We start from the raw sequence: 15,105 nt of genomic DNA, 5'->3' as shown, positions 1-15,105 counted from the left end.
TCCCCAGCCCCAGGTCCAAAGCTGGAGCCTCCCACCCTGGCTCTGAACCTGGGGATGGGGACATTAAGGACCCAAGGAAGTCAGCTTTCCTTTCACTGAGGAACTCTTCACCTTCAGAAAATGTGAGTCATGAAGGATTTCTCTAACTCCAGGAGGTTGGCTCTCCAGGAGACCACTGAAGGCAGGGCAAGGCCTCACCCAACCAGAGGGCGGGACACCCTAGCTAGCCTTGGCTTTCCCAGGCCTGTTCCTTGGGGCCCAGGCCCTGATGCCACCTGCCACACCAGACCCATAGCAGTCGTTTCCTCAGGAAGGTTCCAGCCTGCCCTGAGTCACCTTGCCTGTGCGGGACAGCCCTAAGACCTTGTTGAGGACTTCTCAGGGTGGGCGCTCCCAGCTTCCTATGACATTTTCCCCTGGTGAGGAGGCCAGGTAGAGTGCCCAGTTTAGAGAGAAAGGTCAGGAGGGGCCAGGTGTGCAGCTGAACCAGCACGGCCAGCATCAGCCCAACTCTCGCTCCTGTGGAGCCGGAGGTTCCTGAGGAAGGCTGCGATGCTCTGGCCCTGCCCCTCACAGGTGAGAGGCAGCCTGAGGCTGGGGGCTCCCTGAGGCAAGAGGCCAGGGCCCAAAAGCAGGGGAAGGACCTGTCACCGCTCAGCTCCTCTCTGCATCCTTTTATTATCTCACAGTTAGGTCAGAAGTCCAGGCCCTGTGTGGCTGGACTCCCTGCTCAGAGTCTTAGAAAGCTGACATCATAGAATCTGCCAGGTTGCCTTCCGTTCTGATGGCTCTGTGGAAGAACACAGGCTCATTCTGGTTGTTGGCAGAATTCTGATTCTTGGTGCTGTAGGTTGTCTGTTTCCTCGCTGGCCGCTGTCAGCCAGGGGTCACTCTTAGCTCCCAGACTGTCCACCTTCCTTGCCACCTCCATCCTCAAGTCCTCCATCCTCAGAATTTCTCATGTGGTTTGGTTAGGTCCACTTGAATACTTTCCCTTTCAAGGTCCACTGTGTTATATAACATAACGTAATCACGGGAGTCAAATCCATTAGAGTCACAATTCCAGTATTATACAAGGCACGTTCATGGGGTCTGGGGGAAATCTTGAGGGCCGTTGTAGAATCCACTTCCCACAGACAGTAGAGACCAAGGTGACTTGTCTTTGGAATCTTAAAACATCCACACAAATTTTACTTATGTTAAAATATATCCATGTTTATTTTAATATTAAACCTCCTCTGCCCCAAATCTTTAAAAAAAAAAAAAAATTGTCCCTGGAAGATGCATAACATTTATCCTGTGGCTTCAAGTATCCTGGTCAGCGATCCAGAGCCCCACCAAGCACAGGACTGGATGGTTTCTAAGGCCTCTGGGCCCAGCCAGGCCCAGGAAGGGAGCCCAGCTAGACAGACAGTGGGACCCGTGGCTCCCAGTGCCCAAACACCGAGGGCAGCAGGCCGCTGGGTTTAACATCACTGCCCGACCAAGACGTGTCCTGAAAGATGGTCAGGCCAAGGTGCCCCGGGGCCAAACAGTTCCTCACCCGACCTACCTCCCCAATAAATAAGCACAAAACCTGGCCACTGCAGCCTCAGCCCCTGGAATGTCTGACAAGCAGGCCAGAGAGCTCGTAGAGACCTGGGAACAGCTGCACTGCCGCACACCCTCTTTCCCCAGGCCCCTGCCCCAGGTTCTGGGAGCTGCCTACGAGGAGGGCAGACACAGACACCCCACGATTGCACAGAAGGGCCCCAAAGGGGCCTGTCTTCCTCTCGTCCCAGCAGGTCCAGGTCCTGCATCCTCAGCCGGGGGGTTGTCACCCCTCCTTCCCAGTGTGGATGTGGTGGGTGGGGCACTTTACTCCTCACCCACAGGGCTTTCTCTCCTGACCATCCGCTGTCCCTCCAAGAGCCCAGGCCAAGGCCAGGGTGCAGGCGGGAGGGGTCCCATCACGTGTGCAGAGATCCAGATGGGGCAGCTAATCATCTGAGTAGCGGTTCCCTACGAGGAGGAGGAAAAAGAACAGGGAGGGAGGCATCAGGTGGGGACCAGGCAGAGCCAGCCAACGGCCCCCACCCTTGGTGCTCACCTAGGACATTGAATTTGCATAACGGGCAAGTTTGCTGGAGCATCAGCCAGGGGTCCACGCAGTCTCGGTGAAACTCATGCTTACAGGGCAGCACCCGGAGCCACTGCGGGGCAGGGAGGAAGTACTCAGGCCACAGTGGCAGGCCTCCGGGTGGGGGTGCCTGGCCCCATGTCCTCATCTGAGCTGGGAAACTAAAACCACTGTGACCTGCCCCCACGCCCTGCCATTCTGCTTTCTGTAGTGCTGGTTGGGGGTGGTTCCGAGCTCTTTCAGGAGGGGGCGTGGTTCATCACATGGCAGCCAATACCTGGCCTCTGCCCAGGGCACTCACCTGCTTGTTGCAGAAGTAGTCCAGACACACGGCACAGGTCTCAGCACCAGGCTCCGGGGGACCCTGTGCCGCTCTGCCCAGCCGGCAGCGCCGGGTCTTAAGGGATGCCAGTCTCCGCACCACACGGCGCTTGAGCAGGTCCACCTGTGGGGGGAGGACAGGGACAGTTTGGCAGGCCTGAGGGCTGACGGCACCGGACTCCCTCGGGCTGGCTCCCACCTGGCCTCCTGGCTCCCGCTGGCTCTGTCTTGATGCCTGCCGCTGGGCTTGGACCATGAGGCCGGTGCACAGAAGCATGGCCACCAGCAGGATGGCGTTCCACAGCTGCTGCAGGGGCTTCTGGGGAGGGGAGCAGGGCGTCAGGGATGCTGGGCCACCCCATTCTCCTCCCCCAGTAAATCTACTCTAAGGACCAGGCAGGGCAGGTCCATCGGCATGAGGCTCCCAGCTTCCTCTTCTGAAGCCTCCGTCCCAGGGGCTGCGCAGCTGTCTTCACTCCACCCTACACAGTGAGGCAGCCCACATCTGTCCCCAGCCCAGGCCTCTCCTAGGCAACCGACCCGTTGTCTTGGCACCCATGGAAGTGTCTATCTGGCAGCCTTACACACTCCCCAGTCCAGGACCCTGCCACCTCCCACCCCATCCCTAACCTGTACTTCCGGTCTGCTTCCCAGTCCCCATCACCCACCCACCTCCATCCAGGCTGAGGGCGCCAGTGCCCAGACCCTGTTGCCTCGCTTTCCTGGAGTCTCATGTCCCTCCTCTCCAGCCCACTCCTCTACCATTTTTTTGGGCCCCTGCTCTAAATTCACCCACCACAGCCCTGGGCATCTCACCTCGCAGACTTTATCAGGCAGCGCCCCTGCCTGACATCCTTCCCTGTGACACTTCCTCCCCCACACCTGTCCCCACCTTCGGGAGAATACCCAAACTCCTCCAGCCTGCCTGCCTTCCTCTCAGCCTCCCTTGTTCCTTACCCCCTCCCACGTCTGTGCCTTCCCACACACTGTTCCCCTATTGGGAACTCTCTTCTTCCTCGCCCCTTCCCTTGGCTCATGCCTTTGGATGCCCCTTGCTCTGGAAGCTCTCCCTGACCCCGAGTGCTGGGCACATGCTCCGCCCTTGCCTCCCATGCTCAGCCCTCCTCACACCTACTCTAAACCTGCGTTTCCTTGCTGCTGCCCTTGCTGGTCCCACTGGAGGGAGGAAGCTCTGTCTGACGTGCCTCACTTAGTCTTAGAGAGACCCCTGAGGGGCTGCACTGACTTAACTCCCACCATACGCAGTGTGGCAGCTAGGCTGTGACTACTAAACAGCTGGCTGAGGAAATGACGTGGCACTGAAAGCAAAACCCGGCCCGCTCCAGCATAGGCACACCTCACCCACACAGGCCTGTTTCACAGGGTCCGTGGGTGTTTTATGACTAATAAACACATCCACTTCAAAGCTTTCTGCATTCCTAGTAGCTTTTTGTCATCATGTTCTTCCCCTGCCAATGCTGAGTTCAACTGCCAGCATGTGAGGGGAGAGGGGCCGAGAAATTATTTGATGTTAACCGAGGCCGCCACTCGGGACAAAGTTGGGTGCTGCTAGTGTCATGATACTGCTTCTGCTCAGGGCAGAGGTACTCTGGGGGCCACTACTGAGAGATGTCTGTGAGTTCCAGCTCCCCACTCCTTCCCACCCTCCCTCCGCTGCTTTCTGTGTCCCCATCATCCCTTCACTCCTGGTAGGATGGTGGCACCTGCTCCAGGAAGCTCTGCGCACCCCTAAGCTCAGGTGCCTTCACTCTACTCTGCCCCCGAGGGCCATGCCCACCGCCAGCTCAGCGCTCACCCCAGCAGTGACAGTGTCTCTCTGGCCTATCTCCTCTCCAGATGGGGCTCCGTGAGCCCAGGGCTGGAGTTGCCCTGTCTTTGTGACCCCTGCCATGCTGAGCTGGCTGACACCTGGCTGGACTCAGAGTGGCCTTTACAGCGTAAGCTCTGCAGGGCAGAACCTGGAGTTCTGTGCGCTGGAGGGACCAGTGACCACTGGGTAGGCTGAGGGTGTGGCCAGCCTGAAGCTCTCCTGTAGGCCTGAGACCCAGCCTTCCCAGGCTCAGTGCATCTTGGGGACCCCCAGGTGAGGAGGGAAGGCAGGGTTGGGACTTGTCCATCAGAACAGTAAGGCCGTGGTTCATTGGATCTTTCTGGTACACCGGTGCTGCTACTCTGGATTACCAGAGGCTGAGGGGTGATGACCGAGCCCTGGGGTCAGGGCTGAGTGCTGGCCTCGGCTGTCCTTCAGACACTTCAGGTACGATGGCCACCCAACACGTGCACGGCCCACCCCGGCTAGCAGTATGGCTGTTCAGCTTTGCCCTCTGTACCAGCCAGACCGGCCTACAGACTGTTATTCCCGCCTCAAAGCCTGTCAGGCCCTCTCCCAGCCTGCTCCTCTCCTAGCTCAAGCATTTCTGCCCGCACCTGCTCCCAGCCTCTCATCTGACAGCCCCCTCACCAAATTCCTGTCCCACCCAGAGGTCTGTGTGGGCTGCCCTCCAGGGGGAGAGACAGTGAGGCTCTCTTCTCTTCCAGAAAGCCCTTCCAATCCCCCAGCCTCAGGGCGTGCTCCCTCCACTGCACTGTGGTGTGTGCTGCTCACAGGACTTAGCACGTGCTGTCTGGGCTGAACTGTCAAGAGTTCCTCTTCCCTGCTTGTCTTTGAGCCTTTCGAGGACAGAGTCCCGGTCTCATAGCCTTTTGTACCAGCCATAGCCTCAAATGTCCTAGGATCTCAAAAGTTATTTGGTGACCGCTTATTCAAGCACTTACATCAATAAAGATATTCAGAGTAGTAGCAGCTGCCCATTTGCTCAGTGCCCGCCATGAGCTTATATACACAATCCCTATGGCCATGTGCTGTCCCTGTTCACAAATGAGAACTATAAGACCAGAAAGGTGAAGCACCCGGCCTGAGATCACTCAGCTAAGGTTTCAGAGCCAGATTTTGACCCCAAGTCTGCCTGCACGAAGCTGCCTCGCACAGCCCACGTCCTCCGACACGTGCTGGAGGCTGCATACCAGGAGACTGGGGCACGCCCGCCTTGCACAGAGTAGGTACTTTGAGAAATGTTTGCAGACAGGACACCTTTGAACCCTCTCAATGTTGAGCACTGGGAAATCCAGAGACAAGTAAGACACAGCCCTGACCTTCAAAGACAAAGTCATGCTCTCCAACACTTACATAGTAGGACGGGCTGTCCTAAGGGCCCATGAAGGGCCTGAGAGACGGAGGCCTGGGAGCTGAGGGTATGAGGGAGGCTTTCCAAAGAAGGCAGGCAGGATGAGCTGTGAGGGCGCTGGCTGGACTGGAACATATAGAGACAGAGAAAGTGGTGTCCATACCTGCAGCCAAGCATGGCTAAGGCTTAATGGCAGGAGACCAGGGCATGTGTGAAGGCCAGTAAATGGCACAGGATGGCAGAGTATAAGAAGACTAGGAAAAAAACAGGACAAGTGGGGTAAGTGAGTGATCAGGAAAGCTGTGAAAGCCGGGTTAAGGAGTCTGAATTTTACTCTGCAGGCAATGGGGAGCCAAAGAAAGCTTTTGAGCAAGACAATGACATGATAACAGCAGCTAACACTCATTGTGTATTGACCCAAGTCACTGAACACTCACAATAGCCCTGAGAGATGGAAGTGGTGGTCCTTGCCACCCAGGTGGGGAGAGGCCACAGGATTTGAGACAAGGCATGTGTGTGATCCCACCTGAGCCTCCTCTCCCAGGGCACCCACCTGCTCCTGGGCCCGACTGCCTCCCAGGCACACCAGGTCCTGCCATCCTCCGTAGCCATCCTTGGAGAGGCCACAGGTGGTCCACAGGGTCAGCTTCCACTCGATGTTGGCTGACAGGGACTCTCCGCTGGTGATCTCAGCTGTGGCCTGGGTCCTCCTGGGAGAGAAAGGAACCAAGGAGCCAGGCAGAAGGGCTCTTGGGAGGGGAGGTCCACACCCCTCCACCCCAGCCTTGTGGGAAAAGGATACCCCCAACTATCACCCTGCAGCCCTTCTGCTTTGGCCCTCAGGCCTTTCCCGGCTGTTGGTTTTTCCAGTTCTCATACCAGCCAGGCCAGGGAGGCCCAAAAGCTCAGGGAAGAGCCTGTCAATCAGGAATCTGGCTTCCTCATTGCTGGCACCAATCCCCTCTGCCTACAGAGCCACGTCCTTACTCCAGGCCCTGGCACATCCTTCCAGTTTCCTCACCCGTTTTTCAGACCAGGAGACTACAGCCTTAAGGCTAAGAGGAAAGGTTCTGGTCCCGAGACCTGGTCCTGAACCCATGGCAGAGTCAAGGACCCACAGCACCCAGGGTCCCAGGCCCAGCCCTATGGAGCCCAAACTCCAACTCACTGTAGCAGTGCCTCCAATAGCTTGGTGACATTTGAAGAATAATGGAGGACGATCACCGGCCTGAGCAGAAGCTGGGATATGTCTAGCTGTAGGGAAAGAGAGGGTCAGCTGGCTTTGTTCCCCCATTACCCAGTCTGTGTGCCCCCAAAACCTGAACAAGTTTACCTCTCGGACCACGTTGTGGTTCAAGATGAGGAGGAGCAGGGCAGAGGCTCCCAGGAAGAGCGCCCTCCGCATCTGCAGGACAGAGGGAGAAGCTAGCCCACATCCTACCCAGGCCCTGCTCACACACCTGTTGCCAGAGTTGTTCTTAGCTCCTGGCACTGCAGTGAGCGTTTCCTCTGGACAGACTGGCTATAGGCTCCTTGAGGTCAAGGACAGAAACCCTTATTCCTCCTGCCTTCCCCTGAGATGCTTGTGGGACTCAAACAATGCTCTGCTTTCCCTGGTCCTAGCAGGGCAGGCCTGCCCACTGACCCCCAGCAGGAACTCCCCACTGGATATTCTCACTGACCCTCACAGGCCTCCCCCATCTCTGCTTCCACACCACCATTAAACCCCACCCAGGCCCAGGAATTTTCTGGAAGCTCCTTAAGGTCCCCCCCTAATAGTCTGGCTCTAGCAAATGCCTTGAAAACCCCTCCTCCAGCCCCTTCCCCACATACACCCCCTGCACCTGCTGGATCAGGGCCTTGGGATAAGCCTGCGGCCCATTGCCCTGGCTCTCCTGGTGGAACTGCTCCCTGCCCACATACGCCACTGCAATCCAGCCTTCCGTGGGCACCTCCTGCTCAGCATCCACGAGATCCATCTGTGGGGCGAGGGGCCATAGGCAGAGTTAGGGGAGGAGGCGATCAGGCACACAGGGGGTGCAAGGCCAGAGCTTAGGAACGAAATTGGAGCAGAGGGCATCTGGGCCTCAGGTTCTGGAAACCGTAATGCTGGGGGCCTGGGAGGAGATGCTGGACTGCCAGGGGGTGGTCCAGGTGAAGGCCGGATCCGGGTGCGGGGTCTACACTGGGGCCAGGGCCAGAAACAGATGGCTCCGCAGCGCTCACCAGCAGCAGGCGGCCGCCCAGCCGGGGCGCCGGGGCGGCCTCAGGGCCAATCCTGACGCCCTCCAGGACCAGAGCGTCCTGCCGCGGTAGCCTCACGTCCACCCGCACCGCACGGGCCCCGCCCCGCCCCGCCCCTGCCACTGCCACGGGCTCGCTGCCGTCGGCAGCGGCCCCGGGTCCCGCCAGGCCCAGCCAAAGCGGCAGCAGGGGCAGCAGCAGCAACAGCGGCGATGGCGGCGGAGGAGGCGGCGGCGACGGCGGCGACCTCAGCGCGGGGCGAGCGGTGGGGCCCATGGTCGGACCCAGCAAACAGATGAGACAGGAACACCAGGGGTCGCGGGCGCCAGAGTAGCGGAGCGAGGGAGGCCGCGGCCGGACGGGGCGGGGCGCCGGGAGAGGGCGGGGCTGTGGCCGGACGGGGCGGGGAGCCGCGAGGGGGGTGGGCTCTCCGCGACTCGGGCGCCCAGGCCAGGCCGCGCGCGCCCCCTGGTGGCCATGGAGAGCTCTGGCGCCGACGGCCGGGGAGGCTGGAGCGGAACCTAGATACATCACCATGTAGAGGCGGGAAGTCAGAGAGAAGGTGCTCACAGCTTGCTGGATTGTCAGAAGCGGAGACTGGGGCAGAGAGAGAGAGAGACATTGTTGGAAAGGACGACTTGGGGAGGCGGAGACACGATGAGGGACACAGAAGGGTAGGAACGAGGGATATCTGGGGGCCTGGAGGCTGGAGTGGCCTGATGGTCCCACGGTGTGGCCTGGGTCAGATTGCACCCCTTTCTTCCTTGGGCCTCAATTTCTCCCCTGGACCAAACTCCAGGAGGCAGAGAACCAGAGATTGGTGTGGGAGTCAGCTGGGGGAGATTGAGGCAAGGGTCCTGGAGTGACAGAGAGGGTCTGGGGATGCTTGGTTCGATGGAGCAGGCCAGACACAACTCCGCAGTGGGGTGGAGAGGCCGGGTCCTCAGGGAAGTCAATTCTCTGTGCTGTGAAGTGGGCACAATATGAGACCAGCCCTGCCGAGTCCCCAACAAGTAATCTCTGATGCCTGCCGGAAAGTCCAAGTTCCACGAACTGTCCTCAAACTCATCCTTTCTCCAAGGGTTGCAGCTACTGGGAGCCGGCTCAGCCTGAAAGCCTTTTAAAAATTACACTGTGATAAAAGGCCAGATGAGTCATGACACTCATTTCCCTAATATTTTATTATGAAAAATATCAAACATACAGAAAAATGGAAAGACTTTTACAGTGAACACCCGTATAACCACCAACACTGAATTATCAAGATGCTCCAGAAGAAAAAGATGGAAAAAATAAGACAGCCTGATATCAGCCCAGAGACAGACAAATGGGACATCAAACAGAGAAGCCAGAAACAGACCCACACACATAAACATGGCTATGCCCGAGGAAACAATACAGTTGGGGGAGGGGAGGAGGAAATATGATGGACTGTTTGATAAACTGTGCTAAGAAAATGAGTTAGCAATAGGGAAAAGAAACAAAATTGGACATCATACACAAACTATCAATTCCCTGTGGATTAAATTCCTAAATATGAAAAGTCATACCTTAAACATTCTTAGAAAGAAACAATATCTTGATTATTTCAAGATCGAGAGAGATTTCTTAATGTGTAAAAGCAGATTGTAAAAGAAAAGATTGAAAAAAATTCATCCACAATGAAACGATTGTTAATGAAAACATTAGAGGAAAGTGGCAGGGAAAGCTACAAACTGGGAGAAGGTATATGTAACTAAATGATTCATCTGCAGAATATACAAATACCTAAATATGGGCTACAAGATGCAAATAGGCATTTGGCCAAAGAGGAAACAAGAATGGTCAATAAATATGAAAAGATGCTCAATCTCATCATTAACCAGTGAAATACAAATTAAAATCATTTGAGAGATCAACCGGTAAAAATGTAAGCGTCTGATAATACCGAGTGTTGGTAGGGGTGTGGCACAATGGAATCTACACACCGCTAATGGCTGACCAGCCTGGTTGTACTGGTACAGCACAGCCACGTTGGAAACTATTTTATATCAAATAAAACCATATGCACGTTCTCAGGCATTCCACTCCTGGGTCTATACTCTAGAACAGTGGTTCTTGATACAGATAATATTAGAATCATCTAAGGATCGTCTATAAAATACTGATGTGCATCCCCTATTCTAAATCAACTGAATTGTTGTTTCTGGAGGTGAGAATTTGTTGCTGATAATGGTTAAAAATGTGCACACCAAGTAACTCTAATGTGCAGACCTGGCTGAGAACCATTTCCCGGGCATGTGTTGAACAGCCCTATTTAAATAGTAAAAAATTGAAAACAGCCCAACTCTCCATCACTGGAAGGGATAAATTGTGGTATCTTTATTCTTGTAGGTTACTAACATTCCTTTGTAGGTATGAAATCATTCTTGAGACCCCTTGGTTTTCCGATTCGGTGAATGTCTCAGCCCATCTGTCAGCCCCAATGACAAGGTTGCAAGGACACACCCTGTAATTAGCCAGGCTGTTGGCTTCACTTCTGCCTATACCTAATCCTACTAATTACTCCCTGCCCGCCACCCCACTCACCCAGGCAGGGGGTCCTCACTGCACCCACCAGACACAGATCCTTACTCACACCTGTCCCCAACCTAGAACACATTTCTGCTTCCCCACAAATATCCACATCCTAGCCTTCCATCAGCGGGAGCTGGAGCGCCCTGTGAATTTGGTGAGTAAGAAGAGTTACCCTGTGATTACCTCCCGTGGGGTAACCCTTGGTTATCCTGGAAGAGACAATGTGGGAGGGTGTAGCCCAGCCCAGCCCAGCCCGGGGCCTTCTGCTGTTGCTGGAGTGGGAGTGGGTGTGGGTGGAGGAGCAGTAAAGGTCGGAGTTGCCACTGGAGGGAGTATAAGCCCAGGAACAGAGCAGCAAAGGACCAGAGATTGACTGCAGGGAGATGAGTGCTGGGCAAAGCCCTGTTTGGGAGGAGAGCATCTGAAGAGGAGGAGACTGGAGGACCCAGAGGGAGGGAAGGGATCCTAGCTGGGAGAGGAGGGAGGCTATCGGGCGTGGTGCTGACCCTTTGGCCACCCAGCTCTCAGGGATGGACAGACAGAACACTGAGCCAGGTCCCAGCTTACTTCACGCCTGGGGCTGAGTAGGGAGCTGTCAGGGACAGGGCTGTCACTCTCTCACCATGTGCCTCCAGGCAAGCCACTCCCTTTTCTTGGCCTGTGTCCCCAACTGTAAAATGGGAGTTGGACAAAAAGACTTTCAATAGACATACTGTGATTCCAGGTGGCTTGTGTCTTGAAATACAAGGTTTTCTGGCCCTGAACTGGACTGTGAACTGTGTGTGAACTGCCCCCATCTCTCTTCACACCCTGAAGTTGTAGGGCAACCTAGGAAAAAAATGAAGCTGTTAACAAAAGTGTGAGGTATGGGGTGTATTATCCCAAGTGGGAACACGATAGGGGTGGTGAAATGTTTTAGACTCAGTACCAAGAACGGGATGCATGATAAGGCCGGTGAATTCCCTGGACACAGCCCACAGCTGCTCTTTCTCTGCTGTGACATGAGTTCTTCAGTGTGGTGCCATAAACGTGGATGAGGCGTTCCATGAGTACACGGATGGCGGTGCTGGCAGTAGGATGTAAAGGTAGGCAAATCCATATTCAGACTAGATGTCTGCTGTAGTGATTGAACCTTGGTCCCCTCTGTGACGGGAGGGGCCAATATATACAATTAAGTGGCCACCAGGTGGCAGGCTAGTCCACATAGGAGCCCAGCAGTAGTTTCTGGTTTTACAAAGGGACTTGAGGAAGGCAATGCCTAGCTCACAAGAATGTACACCCCGCTACCCCCAGAACTTCAGGCCCAGTGACAACAAGAGAGGGCTAGGCTGGAGGGCTGTATTTACAGAACTTGGGATCTTGAGATCCCTTCATTGTATAGGCATGAGCCCCAGGATATAGAACACGTCTTAAAAAACATCATAGACCGTCCCTTGGTTGCCTAGTTCCATCATCACCTCCCTCCACTCACCCAGAAGCCAGAGAGGGACAATGACTTGCCCAAGATCCCACAGACTAGGTGCAGAGTAGTAGCAGAGGTTTGCCGTGTGTGGGAAAGGAAAGGCTGCAGAGTGGCCGGGCAGCCAGAGGCCTGCTCCTTCCCTGGGTTCAGCCCTGAGGGGGCAGAGCAAATGTTGGGTCATGCCCACAAATGGATGTTGATTGTCTGCAGGGTTCCAGGCACTTGGCATGGAACCGTGACCATGACAAGCAACGGCCCCTGCACTTTAGAATAGTCAACGATAACCACATCCATAAGCAAGACCATTTCAGACCATGGTAAGTGCCATGTGAAGGAGATAAAATGACTTTAGAGAATGACTGGGGGCTGGGGGCTGCTTCAGCTCCAGTACCAAGAGAAGGAAGGCCACTCGGAGAGCTGGTGTGGAGACTTGGCTGGCAAGAATATTGCGGAAGAAATCAGACAGTTCAGGTAAAAACAGCTGATACATTTACTATGTTCCAAGCACTGTTCTAGGTCCTTTGCATGAATTGGCTCATTTAACCTCATCACAACCTTGTGAGGTAGTAAAATTTTCATTGCCGTTTTACAGAAGGGAAACTGAGGTACAGGGGTCAAGTAACCTTGGTAGGTGAGAGAACCCAGGTAGTTTGCTGCAGAGTCGGTGGGCTCACCCCATGCCATTCTGCTTCTCAAAGGCACTGGCACAGAATGAAAAAGTCTGGCTATAAAATCTGGATTCTATCTTGAATCCAGGCAGGGGGTAGGGGTTAGAAATGACAACCCCCTCTCTCTTTCCAAGGGAAGGCTCGTGTCAGCTAGTGCCAGAGCCAGGGCATGGTCTCCAGCATCCCCCTGCCCTCTCCTCCCTTCCCCTCCGGGGGAGTCCTGAAGTCCCAGCTCCCTGCCCCCAGCCTCTGGGTTCACTGCTAACTGGGCCACCTCATTCTAAAGGGATTTGACTCCGGGAGACAACTAGAGACTTGTGAGAAAGGGCTTAGGGATTAGGCAATGATATCTGGGAAGGTAAGGGACTTAATTAGGGGGGGTTAGGTGTGGGAACTGGGGTGGGGAGAGGATTTACGTCTTCACAAAGCCAGGGTGGACTGCGGAAGTGAGGAGGAAACCGGCTCCTGAGGAGGGGCCCAACGGGGCTCAGTTTCTCACATTCTGTTGTGTCTTCAGAAATAACACATAATAGTATGAATAATCCCTCACATGTGTGCACCCATAGCTTTACCAGCCATTTTTCCACTTGGAATTCTCACAGCAGCCTTGGGAAAGAGGCAAAGATTACATTTGTCCCCAGGTTACTGGCACCCAGAGAAAGCAGGTGACTTCCCCCCCCCCCTCCGAAGGAACTGGGGTTTGGCTCCAGGTCTCCCACCCCCACCCCCGTTCCTGGCCCAGGACTGCTTCCGCTGCTCTCACAGTGTTAGTGCAGGGGGAGCAGTGGGGGGTGGGTGCCAAGAAGCTACAACAGAAGTCATGGGAAACTCAGGCTGCCACCTACTAGACCGAAGTCCCTAAAGACCCCTGGTCTCCTCACTGGGGTGGGGGAGGACGGGAAGGCAGCGGGGAGAACAAAGAGGGAGGGAACAGAGGGGTTGCCATCCTGTATTCTGGGCAGCGGAGCAGGGCTGCGGCTGGAACCAGAGGGGCCTGAAAAGAGGGCTTCTTATCCACCTCCTTCCCATAACCCTCACTTGTGGCTCTTCAACCTTCAGAGGTACTTTTCGTCCACAGTCTGACCTTACCCTGGCAGATGTTCTAGACTTGTTCAACACTAAGGGTGCCGAGGCCCCAAAAGGAGAAAGATACCCCCTTCCAAGTTCCCACGGAGCATCCCACGCTCAAGGATCTCAGAATACCTCCCCCTACCCTTCCGCTCAGAGACCCTTCCTGATGTCTGCCCCTCCTACATCCACATACCCCCCAAGCCCTGCTTCTTATCTGGCCCCCTCACCTCTCCACACTCTGGGCATGCCCCCGACCCCCCATACACTAAGTTCCACGAGGGCAGATATTTTACTCCGTGATTAGCACAGTGCTTAGTTAAATATACATGGCATGGATGAATGTATGAATAAATGAATGAAAAGGCCTCCTGCCCCTCCCATCTGGCTGACTTTTACTCAGCCATCAGGTCTATGGGGAACCTGGGATGCCTCCACCCTCTTGACTGTGTGGGGACTGTCGTGTCTGCCCCCTGTGGGGTGGCACTGGCTGCACTGTACTGGAATGACTTGCTGCCTTGGCTGTCTGTCTGCACGTAGACTGGGAACTCCTTGAAGGCAGGGCCTGGTTGGCCTCATCGGAGGTGTCCCATGCCTGCCACCATGCCCACTGCATACACAGTACTTGTGGAGCGAAGAAATAAAAAGTGTTCTGGGCTGGCCTGGTGGCTCAGGCGGTTAGAGCTCCATTCCCCTAACTCCAAAGGCTGCCGGTTCGATTCCCACATGGGACAGTGGGCTCTCAACCACAAGGTTGCCAGTTCAATCCCTCGAGTCCCGTAAGGGATGGTGGGCTCCACCCCCTGCAACTAAGATTGAACATGGCACCTTGAGCTGAGCTGCCACTGAGCTCCCGGATGGCTCAGTTGGTTGGAGCGCATCCTCTCAACCACAAGGTTGCCAGTTTGACTCCTGCAAGGGATGGTGGGCTGCGCCCCCTGCAACTAGCAACGGCAACTGGACCTGGAGCTGAGCTGCGCCCTCCACAACTAAGACTGAAAGGACAACAACTTGAAGCTGAACGGCACCCTCCACAACTAAGATTGAAAGGACAATAACTTGACTTGGAAAAAAGTCCTGGAAATACACACTGTTCCCCAATAAAGTCCTGTTCCCTTTCCCCAATAATAATAATAAAGTGTTCTGGCTCTCAGTTCCAGTCACAAGTGGAAGCTTGGGCCGCCAGGAGGAGGCAGCAGGTGCTTCCTCATTCTGCTGCTGTCACCTCTGCTGTCCAGGCCATGCAGTCCCAGGTAGCTCAGATTTCTTCATTCCTTCCCCACTTTGTCAGAAAAGGACTGGAGGCAGCTGCAGCCACACATGGCAGGGCTGGGAGGAGGCAAGGAGGCCCGAGTCAGGGCCTCCTGCAAGCACAACGGCTTTCCAGAGAGTTCCTGTTGTCCTGGCCCCGTGGAAGTAGAGTGTTCCACAAATATTTGCAGAAAGGTTTAAAAGACTGTT

At 55.2% G+C, this 15,105-nt stretch overlaps 1 protein-coding gene across 2 annotated transcripts; it reads right to left on the bottom strand.

Annotated features, from left to right (window-relative positions):
* Positions 1-659: 659 nt before the first annotated feature.
* Positions 660-8,279, bottom strand: RNF215 (ring finger protein 215). 2 transcript variants are annotated; one of them, XM_019743071.3, is made up of 9 exons: positions 7,873-8,278; positions 7,491-7,625; positions 6,980-7,051; positions 6,815-6,900; positions 6,200-6,356; positions 2,640-2,759; positions 2,421-2,564; positions 2,090-2,192; positions 660-2,001 (listed from the first exon to the last, which is right to left on the bottom strand). In XM_019743071.3, exons 1-9 carry the CDS (start codon positions 8,164-8,166, stop codon positions 1,979-1,981), a joined length of 1,134 nt encoding a protein of 377 aa, XP_019598630.2. In that variant the 5' UTR covers positions 8,167-8,278; the 3' UTR covers positions 660-1,978. The 2 variants fall into 2 exon arrangements, with proteins under 2 accessions (XP_019598630.2, XP_019598629.3); XM_019743070.3 differs by having other exon boundaries at positions 660-2,192; positions 7,873-8,279.
* Between the last annotated feature and the right edge of the window lie 6,826 nt (positions 8,280-15,105).

Source organism: Rhinolophus sinicus, chromosome 9 (genome assembly GCF_057876585.1).
Source record: "Rhinolophus sinicus isolate RSI-liver-muscle chromosome 9, RSI-T2T, whole genome shotgun sequence".
NCBI classification, from domain to species: Eukaryota; Metazoa; Chordata; class Mammalia; order Chiroptera; family Rhinolophidae; genus Rhinolophus; species Rhinolophus sinicus.
The sequence above is the reverse complement of the archived record's forward strand: the minus strand, read 5'-3'. Positions and strand labels throughout refer to the sequence as shown.

Excerpts from the sequence above, each read along its gene's own strand:
- RNF215 (XM_019743070.3), bottom strand. The coding sequence starts at position 8,166 with ATGGGCCCCACCGCTCGCCCCGCGCTGAGGTCGCCGCCGTCGCCGCCG. Across the intron at positions 7,052-7,490 it reads CCAAGGCCCTGATCCAGCAG|ATGCGGAGGGCGCTCTTCCT; the intron begins GTGCAGGGGGTG and ends TCTGTCCTGCAG. Across the intron at positions 2,565-2,639 it reads AGCGGGAGCCAGGAGGCCAG|GTGGACCTGCTCAAGCGCCG; the intron begins GTGGGAGCCAGC and ends CTCCCCCCACAG.